Source organism: Diceros bicornis, chromosome 26 (genome assembly GCF_020826845.1).
Source record: "Diceros bicornis minor isolate mBicDic1 chromosome 26, mDicBic1.mat.cur, whole genome shotgun sequence".
NCBI classification, from domain to species: domain Eukaryota; kingdom Metazoa; phylum Chordata; class Mammalia; order Perissodactyla; family Rhinocerotidae; genus Diceros; species Diceros bicornis.
Genome location: NC_080765.1, coordinates 5,342,107 through 5,365,424, shown reverse-complemented (window position 1 = coordinate 5,365,424; position 23,318 = coordinate 5,342,107). Strand labels below are relative to the sequence as shown.

The window sequence follows — 23,318 nt, the reverse complement described above, 5'->3', positions numbered from 1 at the left end:
CGCGAGAACGACTCGGCCATTTCGAGGGAAGAGGAAGTTGGACAACATCGGCTGTTTTAGTGCCTTTCTTTTTTTTCTTTTCAGTTCAGCAGAGAATATTTGCCAGAGGGGTGAGTTAAAATGACCTATCGTATTTTACTGAGAGCAGTTCGTAGGAAGACGGTCAGTATAATCCGCTCCTTCCCTTCCTCTACCTTTAGGTTCACCCCTCCGTTTCCTCAGCTCTTCTAAGTAGGGGGGCAAAGGGCGGGGGGGGGGGAATCGGGTCATGAATAATTCATGAGTGCCGCCCCGTCCCTTAGCCACGCCCCCTTCGAATCACGCTGACGCACGTTGCGTGCACCAAACCTGAGGAAGCGACGTAACAGTCCCCGCCCCTGGGACGGAGGGCGGGGCGTCATCTCCAGCACGTGCTGCATCTACCCGCGCAAGCCCGAAAGGGTGTGCGCAGGCGCTGCCGGCTAGGGGGAGGAAGGAGGCGGGGTAGGGAGGTTGTTGGGTTTAGAGCCGGGCGGAGACCGCTGAGACTCATTCCTCAGGAACAAGGGTCGGGTGTCAAGGAGATCTTTTCACACCAGCTCCCCGTCCCCCGCCTACGGTGGGTGGGATCGCGCGGCAGAGACAAAGGATATCAGTAGGGACGGACATAGCTGCGAAGGGAAGTAGGGTGTCAGTTTGGGGTGGTGGGCTTTTGGGGGGTCGTGGGGGGCTATATTTAAACTCCCGGAGCCGTTAAGTTGGTTCGTACTCCGATGCGCGCGCAACCAGGGTGGTGGCGGAGTGCGCATGCGTGATTCCGGGGCGAGAGGAATGCGCTCTAGCAGTGCGCGCTCGCGGCGAAGCGGCAGTGGTAGAGGAGAAAGGGGTCGGCGCAGGCGCGGTTGATTCCTCGAGTTGTTCGGGTCTCGCGGGCATCTTGTTTTGGTCTCGTGGGCGAGAAGGGCGCGCTTCGGGGGAGGCGCTTGGGCGCGAGACTAGGCGAGAAGAGCAGAGCTGCGCGCGCACTCGGGGAAGGGGGGGAAGGGAGCGGGATCTAGGAAGGGGGGTTAAGCCCCCTGGCCCCCCTCGTTGCCTTCGACTGGGACGGAATAAGGGGAGGAAATGATCGAGATGGCGGCGGAGAAGGAGCCGTTTCTGGTGCCGGCCCCGCCGCCGCCGCTCAAAGAGGAGTCGGACGGAGGGGGCGGCCCCACGGTGCAGCCGCACCGAGAGGCCGCCTCCGGGGAGCTCCGCGGCGGGACACAGCGCGGACTGGGCCCGCGCGCACACTCGGCGGGGGCCCCGGCTTCTGGGGCCGGCAAGGAGAGCCCCAGGGCTACATCCACTCCTCGGGGCGGCCAGGGGCAGCAGCAACGAGGGGGCGGCCTCCAGGCACAGCCGCACGGGGAGGCCCGCTTGACGGATCCCCACGGGCGAGCCGCTCCCCCGGACGTGGGGGAGGAGCGACGGGGAGGGGGCGGAACAGAACTGGGCCCCCCTGCCCCTCCTCGGCCCAGAAATGGCTATCAGCCCCACCGCCCCCCTGGGGGAGGGGGAGGCAAGAGGAGAAATAGCTGTAATGTAGGGGGAGGTGGTGGAGGCTTCAAACATCCGGCCTTCAAGAGGCGCAGGCGGGTTAATTCGGACTGTGACTCTGTGTTACCCTCCAACTTCCTCTTGGGGGGCAATATCTTTGATCCACTGAACCTGAATAGTCTCCTGGATGAGGAAGTGAGCCGCGTACTCAATGCAGAGACCCCTAAGTCATCACCACTTCCGGCCAAGGGGCGAGATCCAGTGGAGATCCTCATCCCCAAAGATATTACTGACCCGCTCAGTCTCAATACTTGCACTGATGAGGCCCAAGTAGTTCTTGCTTCGCCACTCAAGACTGGTCGGAAGCGGCATAGACACCGGGGACAGCACCACCAGCAGCAGCAGGCAACTGGAGGGAATGATAGCCACTCCGTGCTGCCCACAGCTCCCCTCACGCCCTCACTCCATGGGGAGGGCACCACACAGCAGCAGCGGCATAAAGGCCAGAACCGGGATGCCCCCCAGCCCTATGAACTCAACACAGCCATCAACTGCAGGGATGAGGTCGTGTCTCCCCTTCCATCCGCCCTACAGGGTCCCTCAGGCTCCCTTCCAGCCCCTCCAGCTGCCTCAGTTACCTGTGCACCCTCATCTTCCTCCTCACGACATCGCAAACGTCGCAGGACTTCCAGCAAGTCGGAGGCAGGGGCTAGGGGTGCAGGCCAGGGTCCCAAGGAAAAGGGCCGAGGGAGTGGGGGAGGCCGCCACCACCTCCACCCACTACCTGCAGCAGGCTTCAAAAAGCAACAGCGCAAGTTCCAGTATGGGAATTACTGCAAGTACTATGGGTACCGCAATCCTTCCTGTGAGGATGGGCGCCTTCGGGTGATGAAGCCTGAGTGGTTTCGGGGTCGGGACGTCCTAGATCTGGGCTGCAATGTGGGCCATCTGGCCCTGAACATTGCTTGTAAGTGGGGCCCATCCCGAATGGTGGGCCTGGATATTGATGCACGGCTCATCCACTCCGCCCGCCAAAACATCCGACACTACCTGTCCGAGGAGCTGCGTCTGCCACCCCAGCCTTCTGAGGGGGACCCAGGGGCAGAGAGTGAGGAAGGGACGACAACCGTCCGAAAGAGAAGCTGCTTCCCAGCCTCACTGACAGCCAGCCGGGGTCCCATTGCTGCACCCCAAGTGCCCTTGGATGGAGCGGACACATCAGTCTTCCCCAACAATGTTGTCTTCGTCACGGTAAGAGGGTCCATAAGGCTTTTGGGATAGGGGCCAAGTATGAAGATGAGGTTAAATGGGAACCTGGGAGGGGAAGGTTATGACCTAGAGGGATTTCTGTGCATGCACTCATCACTAGGAGGACCAGAGCCTCAAGAGAAAGGTAGGAATCTGAGACGGATTGCGCTGGGTATCTCTGCCCTCCTATAACCTGGAAAGATGAGAGTTTTATCTGGGGTTCTTTCTCATGACTAGATAGGGCTTGACTCCTTTTGCCCTGCTCCTGGCCTGGGCTAGAATCCATACCAGTCCATCTTCCCTCGGGGGCTGCTGCTGATGCTCCCTGGGGGATTTGGTCCATATGAGAACTTGTCCTCCAGTCGACTGAAGGTGCATGAAGAGATGGGGGTTAGACATGGAATGTTTTGGGGTGGGGAGAGGATTAGGGGAGTGGCTAATATTTATGGTGTCTGTCCATGGTTAGAGACCTTGTTTGCAATAGCTGCAGAGTTAGTTGAAGAGTGTCAGTGGTCAGGAACCCAAGTGGCTTGGCCTTAAATCATCTCCACACTGACCCTAGATAGTGGGATGGGGAGGAGTCAGAAAGTCCTCTGCAGAAAGGAAGGGTACTTTGTCTTCAGAGTGTCTGTCCCTGACTACATATACCTCCCCATAAAATGCTCCAGATTCGCTGTCTGCAGTAATAGTTGGCAGTATATTGGGTTAAGCCTGGAACAATGGACTTGACAGAGGGTGATAAGGTGAGCTTATCATCTAGAAAAGGTTTCATGAAGGATGGGGCTCTTCATTTCTCCAGGAGAAAGGAAAGAATAGGCCTGAAGCTTTGCCAGCCCCAACTACAGGGAAGAAACCACAGGTGTCCCTTTCAAACCTGGGTTAGGTCCCTTTGCGTAACATTGAGTCACTCAGCTTAATGTTTGTGGGGTGGGAGTAAGTACTGGACAGGGTCTTGGGAGAACCTTAGCATTCTTTCTCTGCAGTTTGACCCAGCTTTGGAGATCTCGTGGATAATTTGCTCAACTTAAAATTGCCCAGGCTCCCTTGTTATGTTTGATTGGTTTACTCCCCCTGAAAAATAGGGGCAGGAGGGTGTAAAGCAAGAAAAGGAGACTCAAAGAGGGCACCATTTGGGAGTTAGTCTGAGGGGTGTTAAGGAAGATTGTGGCCAAGGGTTAAGGTGAAGCTGCAGGGTTTTCTCTCTTAGAGGCTGCAGAGCAGGGTGTGTGGGGACATTGGCTCTTTTAATGCCTCTGCTGACCACCCCCCCCCCCAAATTCTTGCCCTCAGGGTAACTATGTGCTGGATCGAGATGAGCTGGTGGATGCCCAAACCCCCGAGTATGATGTAGTGCTCTGCCTCAGCCTCACCAAGTGGGTGCATCTGAACTGGGGAGACGAGGGGCTGAAGCGCATGTTCCGCCGGATCTACCGGCACCTCCGCCCTGGGGGCATCCTGGTCCTGGAGCCCCAACCTTGGTCATCCTACCGCAAGAGAAAGACTCTCACGGTGAGTTGGGGTTTCAGTAGAAATTGGGGATATCCTTCCTTTAGTTGAGGCAAGAAAGGCCTCAAGGAAGCAGAAAGAGGACTTTCTGAACGAGGTGAAAAGCTTCCCTGGGTGGGCATCATTCACCACCCAGGGAGAAGGCAGCAAGCTGAAATGGTCCCCTGCCCTTCCGCCTAGGAAACAATCTACAAGAACTACTATCGAATCCAGCTGAAGCCAGAGCAGTTCAGTTCCTACCTGACATCCCCAGAGGTGGGCTTCTCCAGCTATGAGCTTGTGGCCACACCCCACAACACCTCCAAAGGTAGGGCTGGCTTATTTTGTTAGGGGAGGAAGGGAGGCCGGTCCTAGCAGAGAGGGTGCAAACCCTGTGGAGAGTCTTGAGGTCTTGCCAACCCCTCCTGACTGCACACTCCCCCCTCAGGCTTCCAGCGTCCTGTGTACCTGTTCCACAAAGCCCGTTCCCCCAGCCACTAAGTGGCCCCCTGAACAGAAAGTGTGAAGAAGCTGCCCGCTGCTCCTAAGGACCTGGGGGAAGAGGAGAATGTCCCAAGGTCTTTTCCTTTCTGGCTCTGAAAATAGTTTCTTTTCTTGGATCTGCAAAGAGCTTTTCCTATGTTGCTGTCCCAGCCTTCTCCCTACATCGCTAGCACCTAAGCAGCAAGCTCAGCTGTGCTGGAGATCCCATCATCTTCCTCTCCCCGAGCTCACTGGACTGGATGGCATGGACTGTTTGCCGACCTCTGTTCTCCTAGGGCATGGGAGGTGGGGGGTATTAAGTTCTCTGGCCTCTTCCTCCTATTCTTCCAAGGAGAGGTTCCAACTTCTCCTCGGCCCTTGTCCCTAGCTGCGTTTCAGTGGACCACGGATAGATGGACTGAGGGTTAAGAAGGGGGAAGCTTGGCAGGGAGGTGCGCAGGTACTGTGAAAATCCTTCCCTCTGCTGTCCCCCACTGGGAGAGGGGGTTGGGTTTGGAATGTGAAAACAGCACAATAAACTTGATGTTTAGGGCAGTGGCCCCCACACCTGTGTCTGGCACTTTCTAGCTGGCAGGGAAGGGATGGTATCCCCCAGTAGAACCTGTGCTTCCTCTCTGCCCAAACTACAGTGTCTCGAGGAAGAGAAAAGGTTTTTCAGTGGTTGGGAAGACTGCTGAATGCTAGTCAGATCTACACACAAGTATACAGAATGCCAGTCAGACAAGAGGGGTATAATGCAAATTTTGACATGAAATTTGTAGGAAAGAGTTCATCTCCCCTCTCTAAAAAACCCATTGACAAAATTTTTGTGTGGGAACTTTGAGCAAAGGGCTAACTTTGGAAGACTTACCAGTGGAGCTAGAAAAAGTCGCCTGAACCAGGCCACCACCTGCTCTAGGACCTACTGCCTGCCCACCCTTTTTGTGCTGTAGAACCAGACTAATAGGCAATTGAATTAACATGAAGCTCTTCAGTGGCTTGTCAAGTGTTCCTGGAGCTTTGAGCATTCACTCAACAAATATCAAGCAGTCGGGTTAGGTGTAAACAAAATGGGCAGGGCCCTTAATGGTAACAGCAAGATCATGTCAATAGCTGGGTGCTAGCAGCTGCCTTGCAGCCTCCTTGAGTGGGATGAGGGAAGGCGTCCCTGAAGTGTAATGTGGGCTGAGACCCACATGTTAAAGTGCTCAGAAATAAGTGGTGCCAAGGAACATTCATGGCGTCATCAAAAAGGTGGTAGCTGTGACTGAAGTCAGGGGAAGAGGCGGGGAGGGCATCTAAATCCCTGACTTAGACAGCATTTTCTACTTGTCATCACTACCGGTCAAGTTCCTTTAGAAAAGGGCTAGAGGTCCGGCCCTGTGGCTTAGCGGTTAAGTGCTTGCGCTCAGCTGCTGTGGCCGGGGTTCCGATCCTGGGCGCGCACCGACGCACTGCTTCCCTCACCATGCTGAGGCCACGTCCCACATACAGCAACTAGCAGGATGTGCAACTATGATATACAGCTATCTACTGGGGCTTTGGGGGAAAAAAGAGGAGGAGGATTGGCAATAGATGTTAGCTCAGAGCCAGTCTGCCTCAGCAAAAAGAGGAGGATTAGCATGGATGTGAGCTCAGTGCTGATATTCTTCACAAAAAAAAAAAGGGCTAGAAACTTGACTTCTAGACAGCTTCCAACCTGAGGCTTGACCCCATCTTAAGGCTCCCAAGACGAGTCTCAATTGTTAGCAAAACTACTTTATTCTGATAAATAGTTCTAAGACAAAAATATGAACTAGCAATCCAGGGAGCCCCCAGGTCTACGCTTCCCATCGCCTGAGTGTCCGATGCATGAGGAAGGTATCCTCTGAAGGGCGGGGCCGCAGCTGAAGCCGGAGAGGAGGCAGACCGTCCAGGGTCAGGTGTGGAGATTCATAAAATAGTGTTTCTGGGTCACACAGAATGGTCATGTCTGGCCCTGGCCCAGGTGGCTCCTGTTGGAGTTGGAGCCCAAAGCAGGGTTACACTTGCGGGCAGGGGGAAGAGCCCACGGCGGGGGGAGGAGAGGGGACAAGGGGAGACTCACGCCGAGGTCCCTCACCTTTGGGGGCGGGGCTCGGGCCTTCGGCGGCAGAAGCGCCAATTTCTCCCGCAGCGCAGCGTTCAGAACCTGTTCCTCCGGCACCTGCAGGCTCACCAGGTCCCGGAAGACCCGCTTGGAGCGCGGCACGTTCAGCCCTGAGACCGCAGGGGCAGCGGAGGTGAGCGGCGCCTCCCACCCCGACTCCCGCGCCCGGCCGGCCGTCTGCCCCTCTCACCCTCGGCCACGCTCTCCTCCAGGCCGCAGCGGGTCTGGAAGGACTTTCTCAACTGTTCCTCCACGGCCTTCGCGGCATCGAAGTGGCCCCCGGCTGCCGCCCGCGCGGCCTGCAGCTCGAGGCTCAGGGCCAGACTGCTGTGCGGCGCGGGCGCCCCCAGCTCAGGCGGCGCCGCGGGCTTCTCGCTCGAAACGGCGGCAGTCGGCGGCGGGTCGGAGCGGACCGGGGAGGGCGGCGCCAAGCGGAAGCGAACCTGGGAGCAGAGAGCAGGGCGGTGAAGGGGTTGGCGTGGGGCCGTCGGCGGGCAGCCAAGCCTCCCCCCGGCTCACCTGCCGCCCCTTGCGGGCCCCGCCCCGCCGCTCCGCCCGCCCCTTCCGCCGCCCGGGGCTGCAGTTCGGCCGCGGCGGGCTCTCGGACCGCGGGCTCAGGCTCAGGTCCAGTCCGGGCTCGGGCGCCGGGGCTCCGGCCTCCGGGGCGCGGGGTTCTGGGGGTGGCCCCGGGGCCACCACGGCCTCCTCCCCTTCCACCGACTCCAGCTCCGACTCCCCACAGCCCATCATCTTGGTGTGGCTGCAGGGGTGCCGGGGCCAAGGGTCACGGGACACCACTCGCCACCTCCTCTCCCCCGCCCTTCCCACACGCCGCTACCGGAAACCGTTATCCGTACCCAAGGAGGCGGGGAGGCCCACCCCGTCCTATTGGCCCTCTTAAGCGTCATTTCTTTTGCCCCGCCCCCAGCCTCCTTGCGGGCTTCCTCCTCCAGAACCTCGGCCCCGCCTCCAGGCCGGGGTTTTAGAGCTGAAGTCGGTGGGAGCCCTACGGGTCCTCATCAGGACCATTTCTCCTTTCAAGACCTACGGTACGTAGTGTTTGCCGCTGTATCTTCACCCGGCTTCTGCGGGAGTAATGAATGTGCCTGTCTTCCCTGTCGGGGCGCCAAAGGGACAGCTTTATCTTAATGGTCCGGGGCCCTCGCATCTGGACCTGCCTACTCGGTGGCTTCACAGCATCTCCGGGAGTTCTGTCGCCCCTGAACTCGAACCGGAGCTTCCCAGTATGAGTGGGGGCTCGCGGGGCTTGCTGACCCCAGCCCCGGGCTCCCTGCTGGGACTCTGGGCAATGGTGATTGCCCGGGCGATAACTCATCCAGCCTGCGGCTTTTTGTCACTTTTTGACCTGCGAGGGTGTCCTAAAACATTCATCTCTGTAAAAATAGGTATCTGTATATTGAGTTCAGTTTAAAAGAGAAAGAAAGTAAAAAAGAAAGGCTCAGTGGATTTATCCAAGACCCCTGGACTGCAGGGCAGGAGACTGGAGCTCTCGCCCTTGTCCCTGTGTTCTTTGGGGCAGGTCCTCTCATTTTTCTTCTTGTGTGAAATGTACTAAGTCAGGTTCGGGACTCTTGAAGCTCTCCCCAAATGGGTTAATACTCAGTCAACAGACATGTTTGCGTGCCACTTTTCAGTTTGAGCGTTTTCACAGCCTTTTACTTCCCAAGAAATGCTGTGAAAGATCAGATAGAATGGATAGCAATGCCCGAATTTTGCAAAAATGTTTAGAGGATCTCAGTGGTGAAACACTAGAGGCTTTCCTGCTAAAGTCAGGAATAAGAAAGTATGCCCATGACCTCTACTATTCGATTGTGAAAGGGAGTAGGGAGGTACAAATGTAAATAAATACTTATATTTTTTAAAAGTGGAAGTGTAGGGCTGGCCCCATGGCTTGGTGGTTGAGTGCGCGCGCTCTGCTGCTGGCGGCCCGGGTTTGGATCCCGGGCGCGCGCCGACGCACCGCTTCTCCGGCCATGCTGGGGCCGCGTCCCACATACAGCAACTAGAAGTTCTAAGATGTGCAGCTATGACGTGCAACTGTCTGCTGGGGTTTTGGGGGAAAAATAAATAAATTAATTTAAAAAAAAAGTGGAAGTATAATAAAAATTGTAATGGTTACTCATATAAGGAAGGAGAGAATAGAAGGAAGGGAAAAGAGGCTAGATTTTGAATATACTTTGTTTTGTATATTTGACTTTGGAAACCTACAGGTTTTACATGCTTATATGATAAAGATTTATTTTAAAAATAAGTCCCTAGAAGTTGAAAGTAAAATGAAACAAATGAACCTAAATGTATATCTAGTTGGTGGCCTAACTACACAGAAGGGAACTCTTCTGAATGACTTGAAAACACAGTGATTTAACTGTATGTCCCAAAGATTTGCCCTAAGGGCAAAATTAACTGCCTTTTTTTTTTTAAACTGCCATACAATCTTAAAATGTATTCAGTAGTCATATTGTTGGGAATAGGTGAAAATGTGTAGGACAGAACATAATTATGTTGATGTTATGAAAACTGGAATTTTGTCATCAGAGAAGAGAGATGCAGATATAAAATCAATGATGTTATGCAAATTCCCTGTAGTCTTGAATTTAATTAGGAAGTGTCTGTATGAACTCAGGGTGTATTTTAGCTTAAATTAGAAAGTGTATCCTAATTCCACTGAAAAGTATATTCTAAGGGCCACTGAAAAGCCCTTAGAAACAATGATGGACTCAATAAGCACTCCTGCCCCCAGAATGTGGTAGCCCAGTATCCCTGGGCATTTAAAATCCTATACACAAATGTTCATAGCAGCTTTATTCATAATAGCCCAAAACTGGAAACAACCCAAATGTCCTTCAACAGCTAAAGAGTTAAACTATGTACATCCATACCATAGAACACTGCTCAGCAATCAAGAGGAACAAACTATTGATACACGCAACAACTTGGATGAATTGCCAGGTTATTATGCTGAGCAAAAAAAGCCAGTCCCCAAAAATTACATGATATATGGTTCCATTTATGTAACATTTTATAAATGACTAGTTTAGAAACGGAATACAGATCTAGTGGTTGCCAAGTGTTAGGGACAAAGTGGCAAGAGGAAGGTGGGTGTGGTCATAAAAGGGCTACACCAGTGATCCTTTGGTGTTGGAACTGTACGTTTCCTTTACTGTGGTGGTGGATACAGGAAGCTACACACGGGTGATAAAATTGTATAGAACCTAATACACACAAAAATGAGTACAAAACTAGGAAATCTGAATAAGATTGGTGGATTCTATAAATATCAATATCCTGGTTGTGATAGTATAGTATAGTTTTGCAAAATGTCCACTCAGGCTGCTATAACAGAATACCATAGACTGGGTGGCTGTAAACAACAAAAATTGATTTCTCACAGTTCTAGAGGCTGGGAAGCCCAAGATCAAGGCTCTGGTGGATTCGGTGTCTGGTGAGGAACCGCTTCTTGGTTCATGGATAGCCATCTTCCCACTGAGTCCTCACATGGTGGAAGGGGCAAAGGAGCTTTGTGGGGTCTCCTCTATAAGGGCACCAATCAACAAATCACCTCTCAAAGGCCCCACCTCCAAATACCAACACATTGGGGATTAGGTTTCAACATGAATTTGTGGGGGGACACAAAGATCAGTCTATAGCAATTTCCATTGGGGAAAACTGGGGAAAGTGTGCAAAGGCTCTTTCTGTATTATTTCTTACACCTGCATGTGAATCTACAATGATCTCAATAAAAATTTTAATTGAAAGTAATGTTGGGGTTGGGAAGAGGGGCGTGCATGAGGGTGGGTATATAGAGAAAACAAGATCAGCCAAATGTGGATGATTTTTGCAGCTGAGTGATGGGTACATGGGGGGGTTGTTATATTTTCTCTGTTTTTGAATATATTTGAACATTTCCATAATAAACCTTTTTTGTTTTTTTAAAAAGGAGGCTGAGGTAGCTTTGGCACACAGGAAGGGTAGGAGCTGAAACTTGAAACTGCTCCCCAGGCCCTGGCTGTGCAGATGGATATAAAGGCCCTACAGGAGCCCCAGCCATGCATTCAGTAGGCTCAGTTCCTCAGCCTTAAAATCTAGCCACTACCTCTTCCCAGGCCTGGACTCAGACATAAAAACAGGCCTTTCTGTTTGCCAGCTTATGTTGTGAGCCTCCAGGAAGTAGAAGGTTCACCCAATGACTTCAAAGAAACAATATGAATGTGAGGATGGGTGGGTAGAGGTGAGGGAATGAGGGGTCTCAGTCCTGCCCTCATTCTTCCTAGGAATTTTTTGGCTGAACCAGGCTGAGAGGCCTGGAATTGCTTTTCCTCTATAAAAAAAATAAAAAATAAAAAAATCCCTTCTTTAAGAAGGTACTGATAAGTGATGAAGACTCCTTCTCTACCCTTAACTTTAGAGTCTCCTCGTGGTGGCATGTTCTAGAGCTACACCCTTTTCTGCAAAGAAGGATCCCAGTCACATGCCACACCAAACCAAGCTCTGACTGGGCGCAGTGGAAGGTGGGAAGGGGGAATCCATGAGGAGGGAGCGAGGAAAGAAATTGTAAATATGGTCCAGGAACTGACCCCCCTCTACTCTAAGCAAAAGTGGGGAGAAACCGAAAAGCTGCCCTGATGCCACTGCCTGAGACTGCCAATTGAGGGGGCCCTCCCTCCTTTCCAGGCTGGGGAGGTCCCACCTCTGCATCAGCTCCCATCCGGGGAAGGGTGGGGAGAGGAGAGGAGGGGGAATGCTGAAAGAAGAGGGAAAGAGGCACAGAGAAGACCTCTGGGAAGACCTCACACTGTAGGTTCTCTCTTGGTGGTCAGACCTCACCAGATAGTGGTGTTCCCTTTAGTCATCTCAAGGGCAAAACCAGACCTGGATCCTGGTTTGGGGAAGGTGAGTCTGGATGCTGAAAGGGGTCATTCAGTGTCATCCCTGAGCTGCTGCAGGGCCAAACGCTATGGGTGGGCCAGGTGGGACAGGAGACAAGACAGGGTCAGAGGTCCTTCAAAGAACCATGCTATTGAGTGGCGGTGGGATGCCTCCAATGTAGAGACCCACAGTGTAGCTGGGATTGCTGCAGAGGGCAGCTGGGAAGACCTGCCAGGGCGGAAGGGGCAGGGGAAGAGCAAAGGCTCTATCCAGGAAGGCGCCCTCCAGTAGAGCCAAGACAAGTCAAAGAGATGAGACAGCAACCCTGTACCACCACCCTCTGCAAACCCCACCTGCAGGGACCCCTCACTTCCCATCTCCCACTCCCAAATTGGCTGCTGCCTATGGGTGGGGGCCAACCCAGAGACACTTCCGCACTGTGTCCTTGTCACACAGGGAGTGCTGGAGGATGAGAGTGGCCAATCTTGCACTTCAACGGCTATGGGGGACCCCCCAGCCACACACACGTTCAGGCTCCCATCCCTACTTTCCCATCCTACCTCATCTCAGGGGCTGGCAGGGTAGACCCTCAGCAAAATATCATGTCTGATGTATCAGCCTGAGCCCACCACTCCTTTCTCCCGACCCAGAAGGAACAAACCAAGATCCAGAGAGGAGGGCACAGGTCAGGTTGCAGGCCAACACACTGCCTCCGAGCCCCTTGGCCTGGCCCTGCCAGCAGCAGGGAAAGGAACAGGAGGGCCAGGATGAGACCCTTTATGTATGAGTCTCCAGGGATATGGGATGAGGCCAGCTTCCAGGATTAAGGAGAGTTGAGGGTAGGGAACAGAGTCTTATTCTGAAGGAGTTGTCCACAGTCTGGGTGGAGTAGAGGAGAATGAAGAAGTGTAAATTGGATGAAGCTAGGAAAACAGAAACAGATTTTCAGAGTTGGGGGTACGGAGAATTCGGTGGAGCTGGGCTTGGCAACGGGGAGAGTATTGGACTGAGGACCTGAGCTTGCTGGGGAAGGGATGTCCTTAATGTGAGCACAGTGAATAGAAGGTTGATGCCAGTTGGTTGGGGCCTAAAAGAGCCTGGGGAAAGTCTGGTCAAAAACCATTGGACTTAAGAAAGGGGATGGAGGCCATGAGCAGGGTGGGTGGGGTTAGAGCCACGAAAGATGCAGCCATTATCTAGGCAGATGGGGCCACAGGTAGGCAGAATTTAACTAAGCAGAAGGGCATGTGGTAAGCTGCTCACCTTACCCTGGGATGTAGGTCCTCCTGACGGATCTCTGCCTGGCAGGGAATCAGGACCTCAAAAAAATGGGATGGGAGCACTCACTGAGGGTGGACACACAGGAGATGTTGGGGGTTATCAGGGCTGAAGGGTGATTCCATGGAAACCTCTAGATCAGACAGAGAGATGCTGGTGTGAGGTCCTTCCACAGCCAAAGGGTGGCTGGTGGAAGAGAAGGATCAAAATGCTTTGGACTCCACTCTCTGCCGTGGCCCCAGGATCATCTGCCAAATGCCAACCCAGCAGGAAAAGACAGGGTGAGGGAGGGGGAAGGTTGCAGCTGACGGGAGGGATGGGAAACAGAGAAAGGTGCCAGGTGGGGGTGAGAAGTGCTCTAGGCAAAGAGGAGAGATGCGGGTCATGAGGGCAAAGACAAGGTATTGGGGGTTTGGGACATCATGAAGGGACCAAGAGGCTGGGGCCATGGTTCCCAGTAGTAACCTCAGCTTGGGCAGCTGTGCAGAAACTTGAGGAGGGACCAGCGTCGGGGGTAAAAGGGAGGAGGCCTGAGAGGGAACCAGAAGCTCTGAAGTCCTGCCTTGGTCCGGCTGCAAGAGGGTCCAAGAAGGTGGAGAAGGAAACTTAGCCCAGAGCCCGCTGGTGGCCACTGCTGCTGAGGCTATGGGAAGCTCGGGTGGGGCAACAGGACTCTTCTCCCCTAAAACTACTGGACAGGGGGTCCCAGCCTCCACAGACCACCACCCTCCCTTGTCCAAGGCCTGAACCAGCCCCCAAACCCTTCCCCTTTATCACAGCGTGTATCACTGCCCCCACACTGTCCCCACCTCCCCCAGGGTGCCCTCAACAGGTGCCCAGGCACAAACTGAGCCCTCTCCTAGAACCTGGGTCCTCGACACAGAGGGGACCTTAAAGTTTATGAGGAATTGACCCAGAGTCACCAGCTGGTAGGTGCAGAACCAGGGCCAGAGCCCAGGGCACCTGCCTCGGTGTCGTGCTCCACCATTCCCCTCCCCACATCCCCCCTGCCATTTAGCTCAGGCAAGGGGGGACCATGTTCCCCAGAGCCCAGCACAGGGTCCACCACAGAAAGAGAAAATAAATGTGTGTCACGTAAGAGAAAAGTACTCATTTCAGGTTGAAAACACTATCCCGGAATCTGACAATTTGAGATTTGATTAATGTGGTGATTCGAAAAAAATGGCCAAAAATTCTTTGACAGCCCTTCCATTGAGAGGTGGCATCTATGTCCCCTCCCCTTGAATCTGAGCAGGTGTGCGACCCAGGTGCACCTTCACTGAAGCAACTCTGCTTCCCACAAGCCAACCACCACAGTAGCTGGGAGCTGGAGCGGGAGAGAGGGCAAGTGGGGAAGGCCAGCCTGGGGGTAGCCCTGCTTAGGGTCCTCCAAGGAGCTGGGTTGCCTCCTTTTGTTATGTAAATTAAGCAACTCTCATGGTAACCGTCAAATTTCATCCTCCACCCTGGCTGCCAGGGAGCTCACTGTTCAAGTTTGGGCCAGATTGCAATAACTAACCTTGGCCTAGGTTTCTAGCATGTTTCTTTCCTTCTAGACATAAAAAATGAATGGAATACCTACATCACAGGATTGCTGGGAGGATTCCAAGAGGACATTTACCAACTTTCAGAATCTATTACATGCTAGGCGTTGTGCTAGCTGCTTCAAACAAAACCCTGTGCTGTGTTATGATTCCCATTTTGCAGCTGAGGAAATACATACAGAGAGGCCGAGTGATTTGCTCAAAGTCACACAGCAAGTAGGTATAAGAAATAGGACTACGCTCTATTGCTCTTTTCACAGATCGAAAAGGTAACACGTGTGTGACAGCACCTAAAGCAGCAGTGGTTTCCTCCTTCCATCTTCGGGGTCCCTCAGCCCACCTGGACATCCCTTAGCTGGGCTGTCTGCGTTTCTTACCTCGCACTGTGACCAGCAGTTAACCCCCTCTTGATTGTAAACTGGCAAGGTTGGGGACTGTGGTGAAGCACCTTTAAAACCACCCCAGGCAGGACCTAGCACTTGGTAAATGTTTGTTGGGTGAATGAAAACCACACCACTTGTATCCCATTACTCATTTTAAGCTCCTTCCTTCATCCCACAAATGTCTATGGAGCGCCTACTCTGAAGCGCCAGGCACCATAGTAAATCCTCCATGGACATAACTTTGTTTATCCTACCAATCGCCGTGTGTTTGCTGTAGGTCGTATTATCCACGCTTTTTAACGAGAAGTCTAAAACAGTGTTTCTCAAACTCCAGGCTGTGTCAGAATCTCCCGGAGGGCTGAGTAAACATAGAATGCTGGGCTCCACCACAGAGTTTCTGATTCAGTAGGTCTGGAGTGGGGCCCAAGAAATTGCATTTCTAATAAACTCCCAGGTGACGCTGATGCCGCTGGCCCCTGGTCCACACTCTGAGAACCACAGCTGGTAGGTGGAGATGCCTCAGTCTACCCCCGGGTTTTTCTGACTGCCCAGGCTCTTACCCACAATCCCTAGTGCTTCCTAACCTGAGAGCAGAGCAGGTGGAATAAAAGAGGCTTTTGGGCAAGTACTATGGGATGCACAACTTGGGGAGAAATGCGGTCATCCCCTCCAGTATTTCCTGCCCCCCAACCCCACTCCCAGGTGGGCCTGCCTGGAGGGTCCTGAGAGTTTGGCCTAGCGCTGGTCCTGGGACCTCTGCTCCTCTTTCTCAACTCCTTTCCTGGCTGATTCCCACACTCATACACTGGGAAGTCATAATGCTGTGTATATTGGGGGAAGGCTGTTGTAGTCGGCTGAATAATGGCCTCCCAAAGATATCAGGTCTAATCCCAAGTGTCCATATAAGAGGGAGGCAGCAGGAGACTTGATGCAGAAGAGAAGGAGGCAATGTGACAAAGGCAGAGACTGGAGTGATGCAGCCACCAGAGGCTGGAGGAGGCAGGGAACGGATTCTGCTCTAGAGGCCCTGGAGGGAGCACAGCTCTGCCCACACCATGATTTCAGCTCAGTGAAACTGATTTCAGACTTCTGGCCTCCAAAACTGTGAGAGAATGAATTTCTGTTGTTTTAAGCTACCAAAAACTATATAGCTGCGGGAAGGTCTGGGCTGCACCTTGTCCCCCAGGATCTCACCCACACCTTCACCTTGGCAGCATCTCCATCCTTGGGGAGCTGGGACTGAAGACCCTGGGGGGGGGAAGGATTTGGTCAGGAAGGACCATCTCATCCTGAGAGGCTTCTCTAGGCTCCAGAGAGTTGCCAAGGGAAACAGGCGAAGGTGGGAGGAGAAAGGGTGGGAGACAGGAGACAGGTGGCCTCTTGGAGGTATTGGGGAGGGAAGCCTCGTGTTGGGATTATAGAGGAAGGACTAACCAGGGGTCCCTCTGTGTGGGGAAACAGAAGGGGGGGCCATGTTGGCACAGGGCAAGGAGTGGCCAGAGGGAGGCCCTGCTGTGTGGAGCAACTGATGGCGAGGGTCTATGTCTACCCAGGCCCATCCAGTGGCCTCCAACATCATAAGGTCCAGGGGGTGACCACAAAGCTGGTCACCAATCATGTTCAGCAAGTGTCGGGTTGCCATGGCAACCAGGAAGCATGTTTAAGAAAAGAAACTGAGGCCTTAGGCACTGAGTTTTAGGAGACAAACCTGGACTGATAGCAGAGCCCTAGGAATCAGGGCCCAGCCCCCTCCCCACAAGTTACTCCCCCACCCCACACACACAATGTCAGTCCTTCAACCTGGGAAACCCCCAAACGCCCAGTACATTTCCTATCAGCATCCTAGGCCCAGGAAAGGCTTGTTATTCTGGCAACGAAGGGCTCAGCAAAGGGTTGAAGCTGGGTTGGTTCTGGGCTGCAGGGATAGAAGGGGCTGCAGGGGGGACTGGGGAGCCCAGCAGGAAGTGACCCTGGTGGAGAAAGAGGCCTTCCACACCAGTGTGCTGTGACCACAGAAGTGCCTGTGTGCACAGAGACTGCATCTGCAGTCCCAGGTCCAAAGTCTGCTCCTGGAGACAGAGAGAGGAGTAGGAGGAACTCAAGGTCAGTAGGAGGGCCAGAAGTCAAAGGGTTCCCTCCCAGCAACACCAGCACTTTCCTCTTTGGGCCTCAGTCTCCTCATCTGTAAAATGGGGGAGGGGGTGCAAGGAGGCTATACTAGATCTCTGAGCAGCTTCTGTTCCAGACAGTATATCCCCTCCCCCAACACCACACACACACACACACACACACACTTTAGTCCTTTGCCACCAGCCAGTGGCTGGTTTGTCCCCTCCCCTTGGCATCTCCTGCAGCCAGCCGATTCCTCCTTCCTGCCCAGGACTCCAGCATCCCCCCTCCCCATTGGCCAAGGCAGCCTCTCCATCCAGCCCCCACCAGCCTCACTCCCAGCCAGCAGCAGCTCAGGATGATGAGTAGAGAGAGCATGGCCACAACAGCCAGGCACACCGGGCACCACAGGAAGCAGCAGGTTTCCTGATGTAGCTTAAAAGTGGCGGGTCTAGGGTAAAGGATGCTGGAGATCAGTTGCTCCTTGGCAGTAGAGAAAACCCTAGAAGCATAAAGTGGGTGCAGTGAGAGCTGGAGGGGTGGAGCAGGTCAGATCCCCCGCAAGGAGCAAGTTCTGTGCTTTGGGAGTCATCCAGTGAATGAGGAACTGAGGTAAGACAGGGTACAAGCTCAAATGGAGGGGTGGGGGAAGCTGTGGGAGTCCCACCATTCCAGGAGGGCCCCGCCATGGCCCGGAGATAAGCCGGGACACTGGACACCAAGACCAGGGTTCCCAATGGGATCGACCTCTCTTCTCCCTTCTCTACCCTCAGGCCAAGGGTCCCAGCCCAGGGTGTTCCCCCTTCCCCACTGCAGCCTATGTGTCCCTCCCCTCCTCCACTTCCAGGAGACTGGTCCTCCATATCCTCCTCCATCTCCTCTCCAGACCCCAGACCAGCTTCCACCACCCACTCCCAGCATCATCTCTGCCCCACTTGGTGCTGGAACCATCCCTGCAGTGAGCCTGGTGCTCCCAAGACCAGGTCCATCCTCTCCTGATCCCCTCCCCCTCCCCTCTACTTGCCCCCTCAGCGCTTGAAGTAATCAGCCTGGAGGACCAATGTGCCTCAGGCCAGGAGGTGTCTCCTATGTGGTCTGCTCATTTGGCTCATCCTGGCTTGTGCACCCCAGGAATCCCGCTGGGCATGTCTCATCTTATTCACAAGACATGCTTACCTGCAAGGGGATAGGGAAGGGATGGTTATGGCCTGCCAGAAGAGGTGACCCCCAACACACACGCGTGCGCGTGCGCACACACACACACATACAGATAAGCACGTGCTTATTAATAAGTACAGGTCCTACTGAGGAACAGTGTCACACAGTGTCACAGGGCACTGTCACTCCTCCAGAGGAAGTTAGATTCCTGGGGCCAGGCTGTGTGAAGGCCTGCTTGGTCCTGTAGGAAGCCAAGGGCAGTATGGAATCAGGACACCAGATGCACCTGCCAGGGAGAGGAGGAAGAAATGTTGGGCAATGGCTGCAGGGACAGTAGGGCAGCCCAGAAGGCCACTTTGCATAAATTAGAAAATGTGCCCCTTCCTCAAAGCCCTTTACTGCCATCTGATGGAAAATTGCCCTAATGGTTCAATAGTTCTGTGTGGACTATGGAGTTGTGCAGTATACAACCTGCACGATGGTAAGGGGTGGCCCTGAGGGATAAGGGGGGTCCAAAAGAGAGAGAAGGAGGGACCCATGCGTCCAATGAGGGAGGTGGGGAAAGCAGTGGTCAGCGACAAGAGCTCCGGACCTGGCACACCTGTGTCCACTCTAATCTGTGGGACCTTGGGGGAGTTACTGACCCCCTCTAAACGACAATTTACTGATTTGGAAAATGGCGGGGGAGGTGCTTAGGGCCTAAAGGGTGGCCCGCCCTTAGGACTAAATGAGATGATCAATGCAAAGCTCGGCTTGGCATGAAGCAAGTGCCCCATGGAGATGCAACAAGAAGGGTAACAACACAAAGAGGAAAGAGGGAGAGAGAGGCCGGCTGTTCCTGGACAGCGGACGCGGTTTCACCAGCTTCTTGAGAGGCTGTTTTAACTAGAAATTAACTGTCCCGTGGAACCAGTGTCACTCACGGCCCATGTCACCACGGTCAGCAGATGGACAGCACCGGGCGTTTGAAGGCTAATGCTGTCGGGGCTGCGGGCAGGAGGGGCAGGCCCCGCAGTCGGGGGCTCAGGGGGCTCACACAGGGACGCCTCCCTGCTCGCGGACACCGCCGCCAGGCCCTCCTGCACCTCCGCCGCCGCCCGGGCAAGGCCGCTGCGAGCTCCCAATCCACAGGGCAAGGGACGCGCGGCCGGAGCGGCGTCCGCGCACCACAGCGCCACCTGGAGCTCAGGACCGCGAAATGACAGGCCGTCCAGGTCCCCTAGCTCGCCGGCCGCCCTGGTGGCCCCCCACAGGTCCCCGCTGACGCCCGGGGCCCTCAAGCCAGGCCTCTCTCCACCCGCACCCACCAGATCAGAGAGGCGGTCGGAGAGACTCGGCGTCCCAAAGGCCCCGCCTCCTCAGCCTGGGATGACGTCACGGGATTGGGCAGGTGTCCAGGTCCAGCACGCACTGGGTTCATTTGGTACCCCTCCTCCCCTTCCTCAGTGACTTTAGGGTAAAGTCCAGATTCCTTCCTTCTCCAGCTTTGTATCCCTCGCCCACCCAAGCCTGGAGCCTTCAATGACCCGAAACGCCTTCCATGACCTTCCCCCCAAGTGCAGCCTTTGGTGTAGGGCCCCCCCAAAGTCATGTCAGGTTAAAATATAGATTCCTAGGCCCCCCCTCAAGCTCTGGCTTCGAGGCCAGGAATCTGTATTTTTAACAAGCTCCCGGGCAATCTGATGTGTCCTAGGCTTCAGAATCTGACAGTCCACATTCCCATTCAACGTGGCAGTTCTTAAACTTCAGCCAGCTTGTTAAAACAGATTGCTGGGGTCGCCCTCAGAGTCTCTGATTCCGTAGGTCTAGGGCAGGGTCTGAGAGTTTGCATTTTTACCAGTCACACGCACACACACACACACACCCCCACACCCCCCCCACCCGCCCCACCAGGGGCACGCTGCTGCTGGTCAGGGAGGACACTCTGAGAATTATGTCTTTAATAATACATTTAGGAGAAGAGCTACTCACCTGTTGCCAATTCACTGGGTACCAAGCCCTGTGCAAAGCACTTCACATTCATACAGCCATGTGAAATAAATATTTACTCTATTTTCCAGAAAAGGAAAGTGAGATTCAGACAGGTTAACTCACGTGCTCAAAGTCACACAGCCCGGAAGGGCAGGATTTAAACCCAGGTCTTTTTGAACCCAAAAGCTGGGCTGGCTCCGCCTCCTATGCGCTGCTAGTTATCCCCTCCCAGGGGCTTGGCTTGTCTCTAGAAGTCAACCAGGCACTCCCAGAAGCCTGAGAAGGTGCAGGACAGGGCTTTAAGCCCCCCTCCCACACTGCCCTAGGTTCAGGGGACTGACTGCTGGGTGCCAGGTTCTCTGCCCAGAGAGCCCATGAAGAGAGAACAAAGAAGCCAACCCTCACGTGGTCCTGACCCCTAGTTCCTTCGCTCCCAGTTACATTGGGAGTGGAAGGTCCCCTGACTTCTCTCTTGATTGGCTCCAGAAAGAGTTTCCTGGACGGGTCGCCAGGAACTAGGAGAAGGGAAGGATGCTCCAGTGCTGCAGGAAGAGCAGGATGGAGGCAGGACTGCTGTGTCCTGAGGGGAGAAAGGAGAGGCGCCGCCACACAGGCACCAGGGCCCGGTCAGTGCTGCCTGGAGGTTTTGCCCAGACAGGTCCCAGGTGGAAGCCTGTCCTTAGGGGCGGGGACACACAGGTCAAGCCACAGCTGCAAAGGGGGTGGAGCATTTAGTAGCAAATCTCACTGGGGCCCTCAGGTGAAGGACAGTGTGGTGAGGAAAATAGCAAATCTACGTGGGCCGGGAGGAAGGAGGAGGGCTCCCGCCTGTGACTTCCTCCTCCTGTCTTCTTCAGACCCGTCTTCAGACCCTCGTGACCCCCCGGTCCCCACTTCTGTGGTGTGGGCCTGAGACAGGGGGTCAGTAGCCCCTCTGGACAGTGCTTACTCTCCTCTGCCTCTTCTTCGTAGCCCCCCCAACCGTTGTACCTCTCCCCACTGAGTTTTAAAGGTCCTCTTGGGGAGGGGAGCACAGCCTGGGAGGGGGAGCACAGTCAGGGAGCCAGAGGCAGGACCCCAAAGGGAATGAGTCTGAACCCTGAAGCCTGTGCTGAATTTATCAGGTGGGCAGGCCAGGACCAAGTAGAACATACCCACTGAGTGATCATTCCCCGACCGGAACATCGACTGAGCACCTACGCAGGCCCTCGCTGTGCTGACACAGCCGTTAACAAAGCCCAGGGGACAGGGAGGCGGGGACTCAGGGAAGGCCTGTCTGAGGTAGTTAGAAGGTTGATCTGAAGGAGGAATGAGAGCCAGCCAGGTGAAGAATGTGGAGGAACAACTTTCAAAACAGAAGAATCAGCATTAGCAAAGGCCCAGGGGGAAGAGGAAATAGACCGAAACTAGCCAAGCACAAGGGAAGTGACAGCGAAGGGACACCTGGAGAGACGAGGCCAGGCAGGTGGGCAGGGACCACAGCCAGCAGCTGAGGTAAGGAGTTTGGATTTCATCCTAAATGCTACAGGACACCCTGAAAAGATCTTAAATGGAGAAACGACGTGCTCCAAGTTACACTAAGAAGTTCTGTCTTACCCTATAAAAATTTCAAAAACATATCTGCATGGTAAAAAATAATATAAAATAACCTCACACCTGTCAGAATGGCTATTATCAAAAAGACAAGAAATAGCAAGGGATGTTGAGGATGTGGAGAAAAGGGAACACTTGTGCACTGTTGGTGGGAATATAAACTGGTGTAGCCACTATGGAAAACAGTATGGAGGTTCCTCAAAAAATTAAAAATGAAACTACCATATGATCCAGCAATTCCACTTCTGGGCATTTATCCAAAGAAGATGAAACACTAACTTGAAAAGATATCTGTTCATTGCAGCGTTATTTACAATAGCCAAGACATGGAAGCAACCTTAGTGTCCATCGACGGGTGAATGGATAAAGAAAACGTGGTATACATACACAATGGAATATTATTCAGCCACAAAAAAAAACAAGGAAATCCTGCCATTTGCAACAACATGGATGGACCTCGAGGGCATTATGCTAAGTGAAAGGTCAGACAGAGAAAGACAAATACCGTATGATCTCACTTATATGTAGAAGATAAACAAACAAAACGAACTCATAGATAAAGAGAACAGATTGATGGTTGCCAGAGGTGGGGGGTGGGCAAAATGAATGAAAGTGGTCAAAAGGCGCAAACTTCCAGTTATAAAATAAATGAGTCCTGGGGATGTAATGTACAGCATGGGGACTACAGTTGATAATACTATATTGTATATTTGAAAAAATGTACAGGGCTGGCCCCGTGGCTTAGCGGTTAAGTGCCCGTGCTCCACTACTGGCGGCCCGGGGTTCGGATCCCAGGTGCGCACTGACGCACTGCTTCTCCAGCCATGCTGAGGCCACGTCCCACATACAGCAACTAGAAGGATGTGCAACTATGACATACAACTATCTACTGAGGCTTTGGGGAAAAAAAAAAAGGAGGAGGATTGGCAATAGATGTTAGCTCAGGGCTGATCTTCCTCATGAAAAAAAAAAATGTACATAGCTAAAACAATTTTTGAAAAGAAGAATAAAGTGGGAGGAATCACTCTACCCAACATTAGGGCTCACTACGGTCAAGACAGTGAAGTATTGGCAAGGACAGACACAGATCAATGGAACAGAACAGAGAACCCAGAATTAGACCCACAGACCCACACAAATACCCTCAACTAATTTTTGACAAAGGTGCAAAAGAAATTCAGTGCAGAAAGGACGGGCTTTTCAACAGATGGTGCTGGAGCAATTGGACATCCATAAGAAAAAAGTGAACATTTCCCTAAACCTCACACCTTGTGCAAAAACTAACTCAAAATGGATCACAGACATAATGTAAAATGTAAAACTATAAAATACAGGAAAAAAAAAACACAGGAGAAAAATCTCCAGGACCTACGGCTAGGAGAAGAGTTCTTAGACTTGCCACCACAGGCACAATAAATAAAAGGAAAATTGGACCTCATCAAAAATTTAAAATTTTTACTCTGTGAAAGGCTCTCCTAAGAGCGTGAAATGACAACTACAGACTGGGAGAATATATTTGCAAACGACATATCCAAC

At 53.4% G+C, this 23,318-nt stretch overlaps 2 protein-coding genes across 2 annotated transcripts; one reads left to right on the top strand and one right to left on the bottom strand.

Annotated features, from left to right (window-relative positions):
• Positions 1-254: 254 nt before the first annotated feature.
• On the top strand, positions 255-5,296 carry MEPCE (methylphosphate capping enzyme). Its single transcript, XM_058569152.1, has 4 exons — positions 255-2,766; positions 4,054-4,272; positions 4,450-4,576; positions 4,697-5,296. Exons 1-4 carry the CDS (start codon positions 1,102-1,104, stop codon positions 4,747-4,749), a joined length of 2,064 nt encoding a protein of 687 aa, XP_058425135.1. The 5' UTR covers positions 255-1,101; the 3' UTR covers positions 4,750-5,296.
• A 1,148-nt stretch (positions 5,297-6,444) lies between these two features.
• On the bottom strand, positions 6,445-7,677 carry PPP1R35 (protein phosphatase 1 regulatory subunit 35). The gene is made up of 4 exons (XM_058569159.1): positions 7,379-7,677; positions 7,050-7,302; positions 6,833-6,969; positions 6,445-6,725 (listed from the first exon to the last, which is right to left on the bottom strand). Exons 1-4 carry the CDS (start codon positions 7,607-7,609, stop codon positions 6,552-6,554), a joined length of 795 nt encoding a protein of 264 aa, XP_058425142.1. The 5' UTR covers positions 7,610-7,677; the 3' UTR covers positions 6,445-6,551.
• Positions 7,678-23,318: the final 15,641 nt, after the last annotated feature.

What these genes read in the sequence shown, in the direction of transcription:
- MEPCE (XM_058569152.1), top strand. Translation starts at nt 1,102, where the DNA reads ATGATCGAGATGGCGGCGGAGAAGGAGCCGTTTCTGGTGCCGGCCCCG. An exon ending in GCAAGAGAAAGACTCTCACG is followed by an intron (nt 4,273 to 4,449) that starts GTGAGTTGGGGT and finishes CCTTCCGCCTAG; the next exon opens with GAAACAATCTACAAGAACTA. An exon ending in ACCCCACAACACCTCCAAAG is followed by an intron (nt 4,577 to 4,696) that starts GTAGGGCTGGCT and finishes CTCCCCCCTCAG; the next exon opens with GCTTCCAGCGTCCTGTGTAC.
- PPP1R35 (XM_058569159.1), bottom strand. Translation starts at nt 7,609, where the DNA reads ATGATGGGCTGTGGGGAGTCGGAGCTGGAGTCGGTGGAAGGGGAGGAG. An exon ending in GGGCCCGCAAGGGGCGGCAG is followed by an intron (nt 7,303 to 7,378) that starts GTGAGCCGGGGG and finishes CTCTGCTCCCAG; the next exon opens with GTTCGCTTCCGCTTGGCGCC. An exon ending in CCCGAGCCCCGCCCCCAAAG is followed by an intron (nt 6,726 to 6,832) that starts GTGAGGGACCTC and finishes CAACTCCAACAG; the next exon opens with GAGCCACCTGGGCCAGGGCC.